Source organism: Phaenicophaeus curvirostris, chromosome 9 (assembly GCF_032191515.1).
Source record: "Phaenicophaeus curvirostris isolate KB17595 chromosome 9, BPBGC_Pcur_1.0, whole genome shotgun sequence".
Classification (NCBI taxonomy): domain Eukaryota; kingdom Metazoa; phylum Chordata; class Aves; order Cuculiformes; family Cuculidae; genus Phaenicophaeus; species Phaenicophaeus curvirostris.
The window spans coordinates 3,061,033-3,073,816 of NC_091400.1; the positions used below are offsets into that span (position 1 = coordinate 3,061,033).

At 37.9% G+C, this 12,784-nt stretch overlaps 1 protein-coding gene across 2 annotated transcripts in view; it reads right to left on the reverse strand.

Moving 5' to 3' along the window:
- Positions 1–787: 787 nt before the first annotated feature.
- Positions 788–12,784, reverse strand: part of CCDC6 (coiled-coil domain containing 6) — a 51,576-nt gene continuing 39,579 nt past the window's right edge. Inside the window, exons 7-10 of one of the 2 annotated variants that reach the window (XR_011337999.1) lie at positions 11,428–11,528; positions 8,557–8,681; positions 8,109–8,203; positions 6,139–6,274 (exon numbers count right to left, since the gene is read on the reverse strand). Coding sequence is in view for 1 of the 2 variants with exons in the window: in XM_069864180.1 (XP_069720281.1) it covers positions 6,083–6,274; positions 8,557–8,681; positions 11,428–11,528 (418 nt within the window). In the remaining variant the exon portion in view is untranslated. Of the gene's footprint in view, positions 6,275–8,108; positions 8,204–8,556; positions 8,682–11,427; positions 11,529–12,784 lie in introns of both variants that reach the window. The other variant, XM_069864180.1, reaches the window with a different exon arrangement.

The following is a 12,784-nucleotide window of genomic DNA, read 5'->3' on the forward strand; positions in this document are numbered from 1 at the left end:
CTATTTAAATGTTATCAGGTTTGATTACAAGAAAAACTAATAAAAGCTGAAGATACGATAACCTTTGAGAGTACAAAGAAATACCAAAACCATTTTCTTCTGAGCTACAAGATATGCAGCACACCCCTTTACACAGGCAAGGAAACATTTTTTTGCCTTCTCTTTCTCTCATACTTAATATCAGATGAGAAATGTAGCTATACAGCTGTATACTGCTTTTGACTCAAAACACCTAAGATGAGTTTTCCTTTGTACAAATATGCGTCTCTGTCCTTATAAGCTTAGGAAAAAAACCAGAAAAAAAATTAAACTCTTTTTCTCCTACCCCTCCGGTCATCAGAAAGTACCCTTACGGTAAGCAGGCCTACTAAGGTCAAAAGATACTGCAGCTCTTGCTGTGGCAAAGAAAGCCCAAGCTCTCACTGAAAGGCAGGTGGAAAAGGTTAAAATTACACGTTTAATTCAGAGGGAGAAAGGTACTCTGGAACTCTCCCACAATAATAGCTCAAGAAATACAGCTACATTCTTCCAAGATAGAAACAAAAGAACATTCACCTAATCCAAAGTGAGGAGCATCTCTTATGTAAACTTTATTATGCAAACAGGACAATCCCCAGATTCCCCACTCAGCCATCTAAGTGAGAATATCACAAATGGGGCAACAAAAATCAAAGACAACAAAGACAAGCACATATCCTTCTCTGATTCCTAGTTCTCACTTTCTTCCTCTTTTACCCAGCGATGACAGGCTGACAGACGGAAGGAAATATACATCCACCCCATAGTCTTCCATATAAGTAAATACAAAAAAAATCAAGTGTTTATTGGAAGTCCGCATGAAGGCACAGATGAGCTTGATTACAGACACATCGTAACAATTACAAATATATGTAAACACCTTGACATAAACAACAAAGCAATAATACAGCTAATACAGGAATAAAATATAACCTGCTAAGAAAAGCTTCTTTGTATCTGAGGTTCTTTCAACGATAAGCTCCAACTCAAGCCAACACAGTGTAATGCTTTTAAAGTCATCTCTAGGATTCATGCTCAACAAATCTGCACTTTGACAGTTGTTGTTAACCAGTGGATTTATAAACGTGATCCGAATTTGAACAGGCTTCCTTCGCTAGGATCAGGAAAACAGAGGAATAACCAGCTAGACACTCAACCAGCGTATAACGAGGCTTCATATATTCTTTAAATACACTAGAGCAATCACCAAGGTAAAAAAAGCTGAAGGATGCTTGTTCCATTTTTACTTGCACTTGAGGAAATTGCTGTATTTCTGCAGGAAAGGAGCAGTCTACAGCTGTCAGGTGATTTTTTTTTCTTCCTCCACAGGAGGCTTAGACTTCATCTGAAACACCTGCCAAAACAAAAGTCAGCAATCACAAACTAAAGTGCCCTGGACAGCTTAGGTTTTACCACTAGAATTAAACACCTTTGATTACAGATACAGTATTAATTTATATTGTGAGAAATCTCGCTTTTGCATGTAGACTATTTCCAATATTTCTGTGGAAAGAGGAACTGCTCTTTTTGGTTTATAGTTAAATACCAATGCCAAGAACTCAATGAACTGCAACACAGCACTTTTGGAAAGGAAACCACACAAAAAAAAGTTACAGTTTTAGTACAGGCAATTCCCAGGCCTAGCCAGAGTATTCTGAGCAGCAATTTACTACAGGGACACACGATTTTCTCAAACTCAATCCTCAAACATCTGTCCTTAACTGCCCTCTACTCCTCTACAAAAGCTTTATAGCCTCCAGAGCCCAGTTCCAGTGAGGAAAGACTCCTAGCCAGGTAATATATCCAGAACAAATCCTAGAACAGCTTCAACATCTCTCCTGACCCTTCCGCCACATTATCCCAACCTAAAGATGAGGTAGTACTTTTCTTTGGAGCCTAACTAGTTGAATAGGAACAAGCACTATTCTCCCTAACCTAGCAGCTGTCTGTTAATGCAGCACCAAAGTCCATAGTTTTATATCCTCTTTGGGGCACACGACCAATGCAAAACCAGCAACAGCTGCTTAAAAAAACCTCCCACTTGAACTACAACTGCATCATAAAAGCCACAGTCTGGCATACACAATGACTTCCTCTGGTCCACAAAGTAGCAATGACTTTTAACCTCTGTCTGTTCTGGGACTAGTGGTTATTACCCAAAAGGAACATGAAGGATATCCTGAGTACTTATTACAGCAAGATGTGGAATTAAAAGAAAAAAATTAAAAGATCAAGAACTCTAGTCCAAATCCAAAAAAGGGCTGGGAGAGGCATCCAGCTCCTCAGGGAAGTGAGGAAACCAGATTGTCTCTATGCATACAGTTCTTTTAGCAAGCAGGGGCTGTATTTTCTTTCTCCAAGAGGGCAGATCATTCCCCTCTCAAGGAGGTTGTGGTAACATACACGTGTATTAGAATTTTATAGCTTACACTCATAAGCCTTCTGGTTTCTTATGAGATGGCTTGAACTGGAGAAATATGGTCTGCATAGTCCATGCTCTGTAGATTCCCAAGGATCAAAAAGAAATAGACTGCCATGACTGAAACAAAAAAGGAAACATCAAAAAGTTGAACAGTATTAGGACTCACATTGCTTGTAAAAGTAAGCGTTAGGATTAGAAAAAGCACTACAAGATTTAAACAAGGTCCCCTGGATGCATCCTCTTAGTAAGAAATAATACTGAGGATGAGAGACTGTCTTCTTTGATGGACAAAGTATTCAAGGCTCTTTTATTTGTCTCCACGATCACTTTCCATTTATTTAACAAAATACAAAGTCTAAATTGTCTCCTGTCAGCAGTGCAACTCACACAGATCGCAGGAAGCCTTCTCATTTCCATCGCTTCCAATACTGTGTTTTTCATTTAGCTGAAGTGCACAGCAATTCTACCCAGCAAAGATGGGTGGACACAGACATTTTAACTGGAAAAGAATCCTGTCCCATTCAGCACCAGTATCGCAACTGCCAATAGAAATAACACTGACGCTTTCTTGACAGTCCTGTCTGCCCTTGGGAATATGCTCTCAGAGGAGTACATGTAATTAAAACAATCTTATCTGGCTTCTAGCTGGAAGACTATCTCCGAACAGTCCCACTTCTTCCAAAGAACTTGCCTGGAACAAATCGTGGATAAAACAAACTCTTAATGCTCTACAGAATATCAGCTGCATTCCAGTGTCCATGCCAGATCCCTTGAGAGAAAAAGTAAAAAGAAAACTGCTTGATTGTCAGAGAGGAAAGCACGGCTGAAACAACTAAAGGATTTGGGGTTTTTTTAACGCTTTTAGCTGTAAGGAGGTACACTTACAAAATGCCCACCCGCAGTAAAAATCACTTCTGTGGCCCTACACAACTAGTGATGATGCAGTGTGCAACTGAAAGGCATTAATAATGAGATGGACAGCAGAAACCCACCCGGGTGCTTCTGAGATAAAGACACCAAGCACTTAACCACTCATGCTAAGCTGGACCTCACTGTCAAGTGAATTTCTCCAGTCCACAGGAGATGCGATAAAATCACAGCTGCGCAATCATAATTCATAAGTATAATCCACAAGGAAAACTGAAAATCCTTTACATTTATTAGGAGATGGTTGTGCACAATTCCTCATCTTATTTCAAAAGTCTACAAACAGAGTTTAACAATTCTGATTGCAAGCAAATGTTTGTTCAACCTTCTTAGTTAGGTAAGGCCAACTTAGTGCCTCATTACACTTTCAGGATTTAGAATACATTTGTCAGTTCTTTACTTTCCTCTGGTAACGGTCCCACTGGAATAGTAAGGAGAGTTCAATAAGACACTTAATAACAGCAGCTGAACTTCGGTTACACAAATTCAGTTTTGGAATATGCTTCCAATGTGAATTATTCTAGGCAATTTTCCATTTTAAGATCTTAAAACAACACTGTCAAAGGCTTTCCCTTTTCCCCCTCCCCTGCATTTATACTACCACCACTATGACCTCACACTTATAGAGCCATGCGTCCAAAAACCTCAAAGCACTTCAGAAAGTAGGGCACCATTTTAAATAGTGGTATACTTGACCTGGAATCCTACTTATAAAAGAATATATTTTTTCTTTGTCTTATGTTTACAAAAGGACAAGGATCAAACTAAAGCAATCCTATCTTCACCTCAGTCTCACCTCTGACTGCCTCTAATTTTCTCACATTCAATCCTACCACTAATTCAGGAGCTCTGTTTAGTTATGATGCTCACAGCCAAGTTTCCTCTGTGGAAAGGTGAGTATCAGCTATGGTCAATTATTTTCAGATGGAAGCACTGCTCAAATTTTAGGTCTGTCACAATCTCGAGAATTGCTTGATTGGAGAGTCACTAACATAACTAACGTAATTTGATAATGCACTTGATCCCGTATTGGTTTAAGAAGTGTAATAGACATATATGCATTTCTCTAAATTTTCTCAGAGCTGAAACTACACAGCCACAGTGAAGAAATTCTATTTTTGTCTAAGCAGAACCTTTTACAACATTATTTTAACTTACTATTTTGATTTAGAGCACTAATTTTATAAAGATTTTCAATTTGCAATTCTTACTGAATAGGTGAGCAGCAAACATGAAAATATATGTACAAGTGTTAGTACACTACCAGAATGCTGTAATTCTTTCTTAAAAATGTCCTTAATAAAGCATTAGGCATGTCAAACTAGCTTTTGTAAACAAAAGATAAATTACTCATGTTCTGCTCTGATTATAGCCAGATACATATTCTCATAAAATAAACATTCTCTTGTCATTTTCCATGGCCCACATATCCATATATATGAGGTAAACCACTTAAAATTATCAATAATATATAAACCTCAGTACTCAACAGGAACCTCAGGAAAAATGTAACTAAAATGTCAATATCAAGAAGTGACACTTTGTTCCACTGCAAAGTGAAACCAATTTATTTGTGCTAAATGATGGAAAGAATGTATTCAGAATACATTTCTTCATACATTGTACCGGCTTAGGCTGCTAAATAAGCATTCATTAGTGCCATGTTGTGCTACTTTCTTGTACTGTGTTTCTACCAAGCAATACAACATTTTGGCTGTCATGCCAATATACTCCTATATGCTCATCTTATATCTTATTTTCTAACAGACTTTTGAACATTTAGAATACCTGTTCAAACTTTGCTTCAGGGGAATCACAATTAATATATTTTAACAAGAAAAAAATTATCGTCAGCTGTTCTCTACAATCACATCGCCTTCTGCAGCAAAAAAATCAAAGAGCACGCTTTAATCAGTTATCAGTAACCTGTGGGCAGGACCCACTCACCAAAGCTAATTGTGAAAGATCACACAGTATGGGCAGCTTACAGGTTAATGTAAATGTCAAGTGACATCATCAAAACTCTTAAGATCCACGAATTGTACATTCCACAGACTCCAACAAGCCAGTTCCCTCACTGTAAAACTCAGACTGTACCATACATTTGAGGTGCTTTTAAACAGGAGAAGTATGGATGTGTCCTGTGTGCTGTATTAAGCTTATTTACTACATAATACAATGGAGTATGTGTCTCGGGCACTGATTAGGGTGTCTGACTCACTTTTGCACAAGAAGCTGTTATTTCAAATGACTGAAACGTAGTGCTGATTTTCCATAAGCTTGGTAAACAATGTAATTTTTCAGAATTTATCAGATAGCCCATCATGCCTTCAATTTTCTGCAAATTGTCATGAAAAAATATAAAAAGGTATCCCTTTAATTTTACAAACCTAAGAGCCAGGAAAAGGAAGCTTTGGAGCCAAGCAAAACGACATAATGCCGTATTACCAAACAGAGTAGCAAATGTTCCAGCCAGAGAATGGACATACATGTATTTCAAGTAAACACTGATGGAAAACTTTGTTAAGTTAGTGTTGTAGACCCACAACACTGGCTGCATTTTATACAAACGTTTACAACACAATTAACAGTGAAGCCTATATAACCTCAGTGCAAATAAGTCAAATCCAAATATGCCGAGAAAGCCTTTGGCTTTTAGTAAACTGCTCCATGTTATGAGTCCACTTCTGACATACAGACTGCTGAGCACATGCACTAAGGCTGAGAGGAGGGATGCACTGAATGTTGAAAAGTGGCTGACTGCGATGCTGCGGACTGGACCGTAGGTTGCACAGGTGGTGGAGGTGGTGGCGGAGGTGGCTGCACTGGGGTCTGCGTGTTTGGAGAAGGAGGAGGAGTGGGACGTTTGAATTTGTCAGGGCTGTTACTTCTTCGTGGTGAAGGCCTCTGCAGAACAAATATTGAAATTATGTTTAACACAGTCTTGCATGGTTTTAGGTGTAAGTCCTCTAACCAAAGTACTGAGCTTGGCAAACAGAAAAAAAAACCTCCAAAATAAAACACAAGACGAAAAAATCTGAGCAATTACGTGGGAAGAATCCATTTCAAAACATCACAAGAATCACAATACAACTTTTATATAAAATAAATATTACTCTGCAATGGAGCAGTAAAGGAAAGGGCAAGTACATCCGAGATCAAACAGAACAAGCGTTCCTCCTGTCAGCTTGCTGGAAATGAACGCAAGACGTATGTCCTGAAAATAAATTTACCTATGATGGCCAGCAACCTAAACAGAAACGTGAGATGCTATAGAGACAGCACCACTCAGCTGTGCTTGCCCAACCAGGTGCTGACAAACCTTTAACTTTACACTGCTGGCGTAAGAAGTCCAACTATAAGGTACCTGAGCGTGGGCGGGAATGTTTTAAATGCCAGAGAGTCTGCCCAGGACCGCTTGCTTTCTGAAAGACTCTTAGTCTTGAGCACCAGAACAAGACTAAAGCATAATATAAGTTGTTCTTTGGAAAACAAAAGAAGATTACAACCCTTTGAGCCGCAGGAGTGAAACAGTTGTTAGAGAGCTCCCCTCAACAGAAACTACATATTTTCAACAACCTGCATGTTTAAGCGCAAAGATTTAAAATCCACTATATCTTTAAAAAACAGGGTGAAGGGGGATCTTCCTTAATGCTAGCAATGTAATAATTTAAATTACACTGCATAACACTAACTCCTGCACTTTCGAAACTAAAGTGTTCGCTACTTACCAATGCAGTTAGCAACAATCAAGAACCTCATGGCATGACAACCCACCCCACAATTAATAACCAACCAAAGGTGAAGGGCTCTGGTAAGAAGCATGACTACAGCACTACACCAAATGCACTACAGGTAAAGTCAATTTATTCTGTAACAGAGTTAAAAAATGAAGAGTCAAGAATCAAACAGCAGTTTAGTCAAATAACGTATATTGTATCTACTTTTCTGCATAGCTATGTACAGTAGATTAATGCTCTATGCAAAAAACCAAGGGTTCTTGACAACTAACTGATGTCTCTGAAACACCTGAAATCATTTATTGCATTTGCATACATCTAATAATATGAAGGGACTCAGTTTCAGTATCAAGATGACATCAAGAGCTACTTATCAACACCATTCTCAAAACAATTAGTACTTCACCTTGAAGATGACCTTTTTTATAGTGACTCAATGTGACACCAGTTAATTTACAGTTTCAGAAATAGTAGCATTTCAGAGACTAACTCAACGCACAACAATGGGTGGAACCCAGATCAGAACTCTGCCTTCCTGCTGAGCTCCAGCTTCCCTCTTGTTCTTTCCACTGTTGTAACACTCCCACCACTTTGCTCAAGAAATTAATGATTACCTTTGCAGGCTCACCTAAACGATTTTAGAAGCAGCCACATTGTAGCATTCTACTAAAAATTCTATAGGAATATGCTTTCACATCTGAGAACGACACGTGTATGCAAAAACCTTGCAGGATATTTGTACACTACCATACCTGTTAAAAAAATCAAAACGCTCTTGATACAACAACTACAAGGTATTTTGCCAAATGGTTAATATTTAGGCTCTGTTTGTTCATTAAACTCCACATACACTTAAAAGAAACATGGTTAAGTAGAAATCCATCAAACATCAGAGGTAAAAAGAAAACAAATCCAGTTGAAAGATATGAGAAATTGTCCTAACAAATGTTTATATTAACTTTCTTCTTTGCCAATGAGAACAGAAAACAAGAGTTAACTGCCTGTTACAGTGACATGGTGGTAGCATTGTGTGTCATCCTGAAGAAAACCTGAGCTTGGAGCAACCTCAGATGACTCATCCGTCAGATGGTGGAGACTAGGAGAAAAATGAAAGCAATGTTTTTACTTCTTGGGATAGGCTTAGTACCTTAGAACATCACTTCTCACATCCTGCCTGCTGATCCATAAGATGATACCTATTACTTCCCTTAAGATGATAATACACCCTATTCTTTTGCAAGGAATAAGGTTCTCCAAAAAAGAATCAGTTTCTGAGGGGTGAAGAGGAAAATCAAGGTTGAAGAAAGCAGCAATAGATATCTTGGAGCAAGGAGACAAAACCAAACATTTACAAAAATGCTTTTGCAAAAAAATCTTAAGGACAAGCAATCATAACTTTTATAAACCAAACTACATTGGTAACAAGTATTTACTGTTTTAAATACTTACTGTAATACCATGGGATGGTCCCATATGTTGCACATGAAGGCCTGGGGAATTGTAGTAAGACATTCCAGCTCTAGTCAGTGAAGTTGGTGGTGTGAAACCAACTGTGTGACTTGCATATGACAGACCTAAAAATTACCAAAACAAGATAAGATCAACATTCTTGTGTATATTACAAACTCCAGTGTGAGGGTTCTTAAATTTTTTAGTTCTGAATCAATCATAGGTTAAGAAATGGTAACTGCTGCCAGATTAGATACGTAAAACAAAAGTCATTGTACTGAGAAGAATGATGTAAAATTAACTTATTTTCTCGTAACAAACAATATTTCACAACATACATTACTCAATGATAAACTTAATTTTTCATTTAACATAAATGGTGTAAATCTTCCTCGGCAGCTTAGTTTTAGTCCACAAATATTTCCATTCAGCCCTTCATTTCTCCTCAGAGGAAATGGCTCCCTGAACAAAATACAGTCTGAAGAAGCAGCAAGGTTGTCCCTAGAAAAGCCATATAGCGCTGGGCCACCAGGAGTTTCCACAAAGAAACTGCATGAAGGTGGTTCCTCCAAGGCAAACCAGGTCTGCACCCAAGACTTCCCTCCTGTTTCACCTCAGTGTTTACAGGCAGGGACTCACAGATCTTTAGGGCTGTGAAGTTAAAACATCCTGGGGTGAGTTACTGGCTGGACTAGGCTAGAAACTAACATGTAAAATTACAATCTGCTTTATCCACATTGAGGAAAGAATAGTATTCAAAAATGCAAATGTCTAATTCTTCCATTGAAATATTTCCTTTCTGTAACAACTAATTTTTACAAATGTAAATGTACCTGCGTACCTAATGAAGGTAAACAAACAGCAGCTGCTAAGTGCTTAAAGTTCAGACCTTGAAATGTTCTATTTTGAGTATTTCTCAAAACAGCCCATTTTCCAAAGCACTATTGCTTTCTGATAAAAATATTAGTAAGGTAGGAGACAAGACTTTCCTCAGCTGTTTAATATTAGACACTCGCGACTGTTTTGGAGAATTATGACCAAAACAATCTCTGAAGGTTTATTAAAATTTTATAAAAGCACACTAGATTTAACAGTTTTCACACTTCTTCAACACTAAATCAATGCAAAACAGTGCCACTGCAGCTACAGTAGGCACCACAACCCACCTCTGGCCTTAACTGCAAGCACCTGTGTTTGTGCCTACCATTAACAAGACAAGACCTTGAGGGGGAGAAAAAATTAGTTACACTAATTCCCAGCTGCCTAGAAGTAGCAAAACTTCCAATGTCTTCAAAGTTCTATGCACTGTGCTAGAAATCTCAGAAGTATTTCGATTTGAAGGAGTCCTCAAAAGCAGCATCTCAAGCCATGCTAGTATAAAAGGCTCTGGGATTTAGGAGCCAAAATCTGACCTGTTAAACCTGGCCAGCTATCCACATGAAATTACAGTGTTTCCAGCTTGCTTCAAAGGATGCTTCCACAAATTCAGGTTTATTTCCCAAATGAAATATACTAGGCAATACAATAACTTGACACCAATATAACTGCTTTATTACTCTGTGCTGGTACTTTTGACAGCATCTCACTCTGCTATTTTAGATACAATGTACTCTCAAAACCTATTTGTTTTCATCCATTACTGCATTCATCTAACTCAGACAGCTGTACAAAATTCCCCATTGATCTTATTAGTTCCCTAACAACTGGTGCTTCTACTTTTCTGATGTCTGAAACTTCCCAACTATAGATATTAGTGTGGCAGCCTGGGGCGTGCTAGAAGGGCACAAACACCTGCAGTAGTAACTCCAGAACAGTTGTCAGTATGGCAGCGTTCCTGTACGCTCAGATAGAGGAAAAGGATAAGAAAACATGTATTATTCTCCTGGTAATATACCTTGCAAAAATCAAGTGATTTGGCTCATTTCAGAAGGCCCCAAAACCTCTTGAAAAACTATTACAATGCTCATCTCTAACACTGTAATGTGACTCATGGCCATAGCTAGTTTTCACACATGCTCACTCCTTTTGTAACACCTGGAAAAAAATCATTTTGAGTCTTTCTGAAAAACTATAGTCAACCTTGAAAATTAAAGATTTAAAAACAATTTTGTACGTTCTAGCAGACCTGTATAATAAATGCCTCAATCCCATCTTGCAGAATGTGTCAATATGGAGCACATCTCATGTGCCCCTACTGTAGGGCTGTCCAGCAGGTTCTAAAGATGACCTTGGGAAGGCAGAGCATGCAGGATTCACTTCATTACACAGAAGTGAGTTTGTGATTGCCGTATAACATCCACGACCAACAACTATTAATTAATGTCCAAGCACAATTTTAAGGGATTTTAAATTTCAGTTAATAAATGCGTTAGTAACAAATACATTTCCTTTGACTTCAAAACTATATTCAGTAATTAAAAACCTAGAAAAGGTTAGTTTGCCTTTGTTATACGAACTACTGGAGACAGGAATTCTTAATTTCTTTAATTTATTTTTGACTCAGTACGGTAGCAGTCTCATTGCTTGCTCATCACCAAACTCTAGAAATCTGTTTGAACTACATATCCCATTGGGCAACTTCTATGAAAAAGAAAAATAAAGAGAGACAGTAAGAGAGAAAAAGAAAGAGCAAAAAGAAATGAAAGATCAAGTGATAATTGCCCTTAATTTCTAATATCTGTTCACACTGTAAACCAGAACTATCCAAAACCATGGTGCACTAGAAGACATCCAAGGCAAAACTATTTTTACATTTACAATGCAGTTTTTTAATCCAGACTACCTTTGAAAGACTACTGACCTAAATATATTAATAGGGTACCTTACTACATGATGCATACAATAATTTTAGAAACTCATTTAAATATTTACCAGGTGATATAGGCCTGCTAGAACTTGGTGAGGGTGTATAAGGGATAGGACTGGACACAGTGCGAGGTCTTAATCCTTGTGCAGACATCTCATTAAAATACCTAACAAAAAAAGGTAAAGAATAATGAGATCAAAACTTTTAAAATGTGCCATGTTTTAAATGTTTCACTGTGGGATTTTTTAATTCCCATAAGAATCACATTAGATTCATGAAGAACCAGTCACCTTTAGGAAGTCATGATATGAACTCTCGTCATCGTTGAATGTTCTTATATTGGCTTAACTTTCAATGGAAATTGCTGCCTCTATCTTAGTCATTTCCAGTTAAAACTGTACAAGTTGCATACAATTAGAATAGTACATATTAAGGCCAGAGGTAAAAATCGTGTCATTCAATCTGACTTATACTGCATTCTTGCACTTTACACACAATTCTACATTGAATTCAACAGCTTGTCTGGCTGGAGTGCATTCAGCACTAATCTGAAATCATGAAAAGGGGCAAAAAAATCATTAAAGCATTCACAAGTTGTTTCAACGTGAATCCTGCTGGTTTCAACGTTTAGCCATTTGCTCATCACGTCTTTTGTAACTGGACCAGAGCAATGTTTTGAACCCAGGACTTTCTCCCACCAAAGATACTTCTGCGTTGTGTTGTAAGACACCTCCTGCGCTGTGTTGTAAGACACCTCCTGCGCTTCACTGTGACAAACTGAATAGATTAGAACTTCAGACAAGGCCTTCTTCCCCATCTGTAATAATTTCAGTGGTGTTTATTTGTACTTCACTGAATACAGCGAAGCTTCTTCACAGCCATCAAGTCCTATATAAAGGGAGACAAAAATCATGTAAATCACTCCTACTTGCCATTTACTGCTTTTTACGTAATTACTGTAATTTTATGTATTTTTTCCACAGCAGTAGGCTGGCAACTTTCAAGCTGATTTGTTTATGTACTCTTCATCTAGATTTTTAAGTCACTGTCTAGATTAGAGGCTTCCCTGCACATTGTCTCCTGCACATATGGATACAAATCAGTGCAGCTGAGTTTACATTACTGCATTTAGCTGTTGTTTCTTTACTAGACACAGCAAAGCAGCACACAAAATTAACTACCAACAGCCCTTTGACTCTTACTTGTCTCCCCTTCTACCGCTGTGCTGCTCAGGAATTCTTAGTAGCTACATTTCCAGATCACAGAAAAAAAACCCACAACATGGAGCAGCACTAAAAATATTTCCGTTTGATAGAAAACAGTATGATGACTACTTCAAGGTCTGTGAGCCAGTTCGTAAACTATTTGAAACATGTTTTAATACTGCATCTTATTAATTTCTAATCAGGACATTCAGAGTTA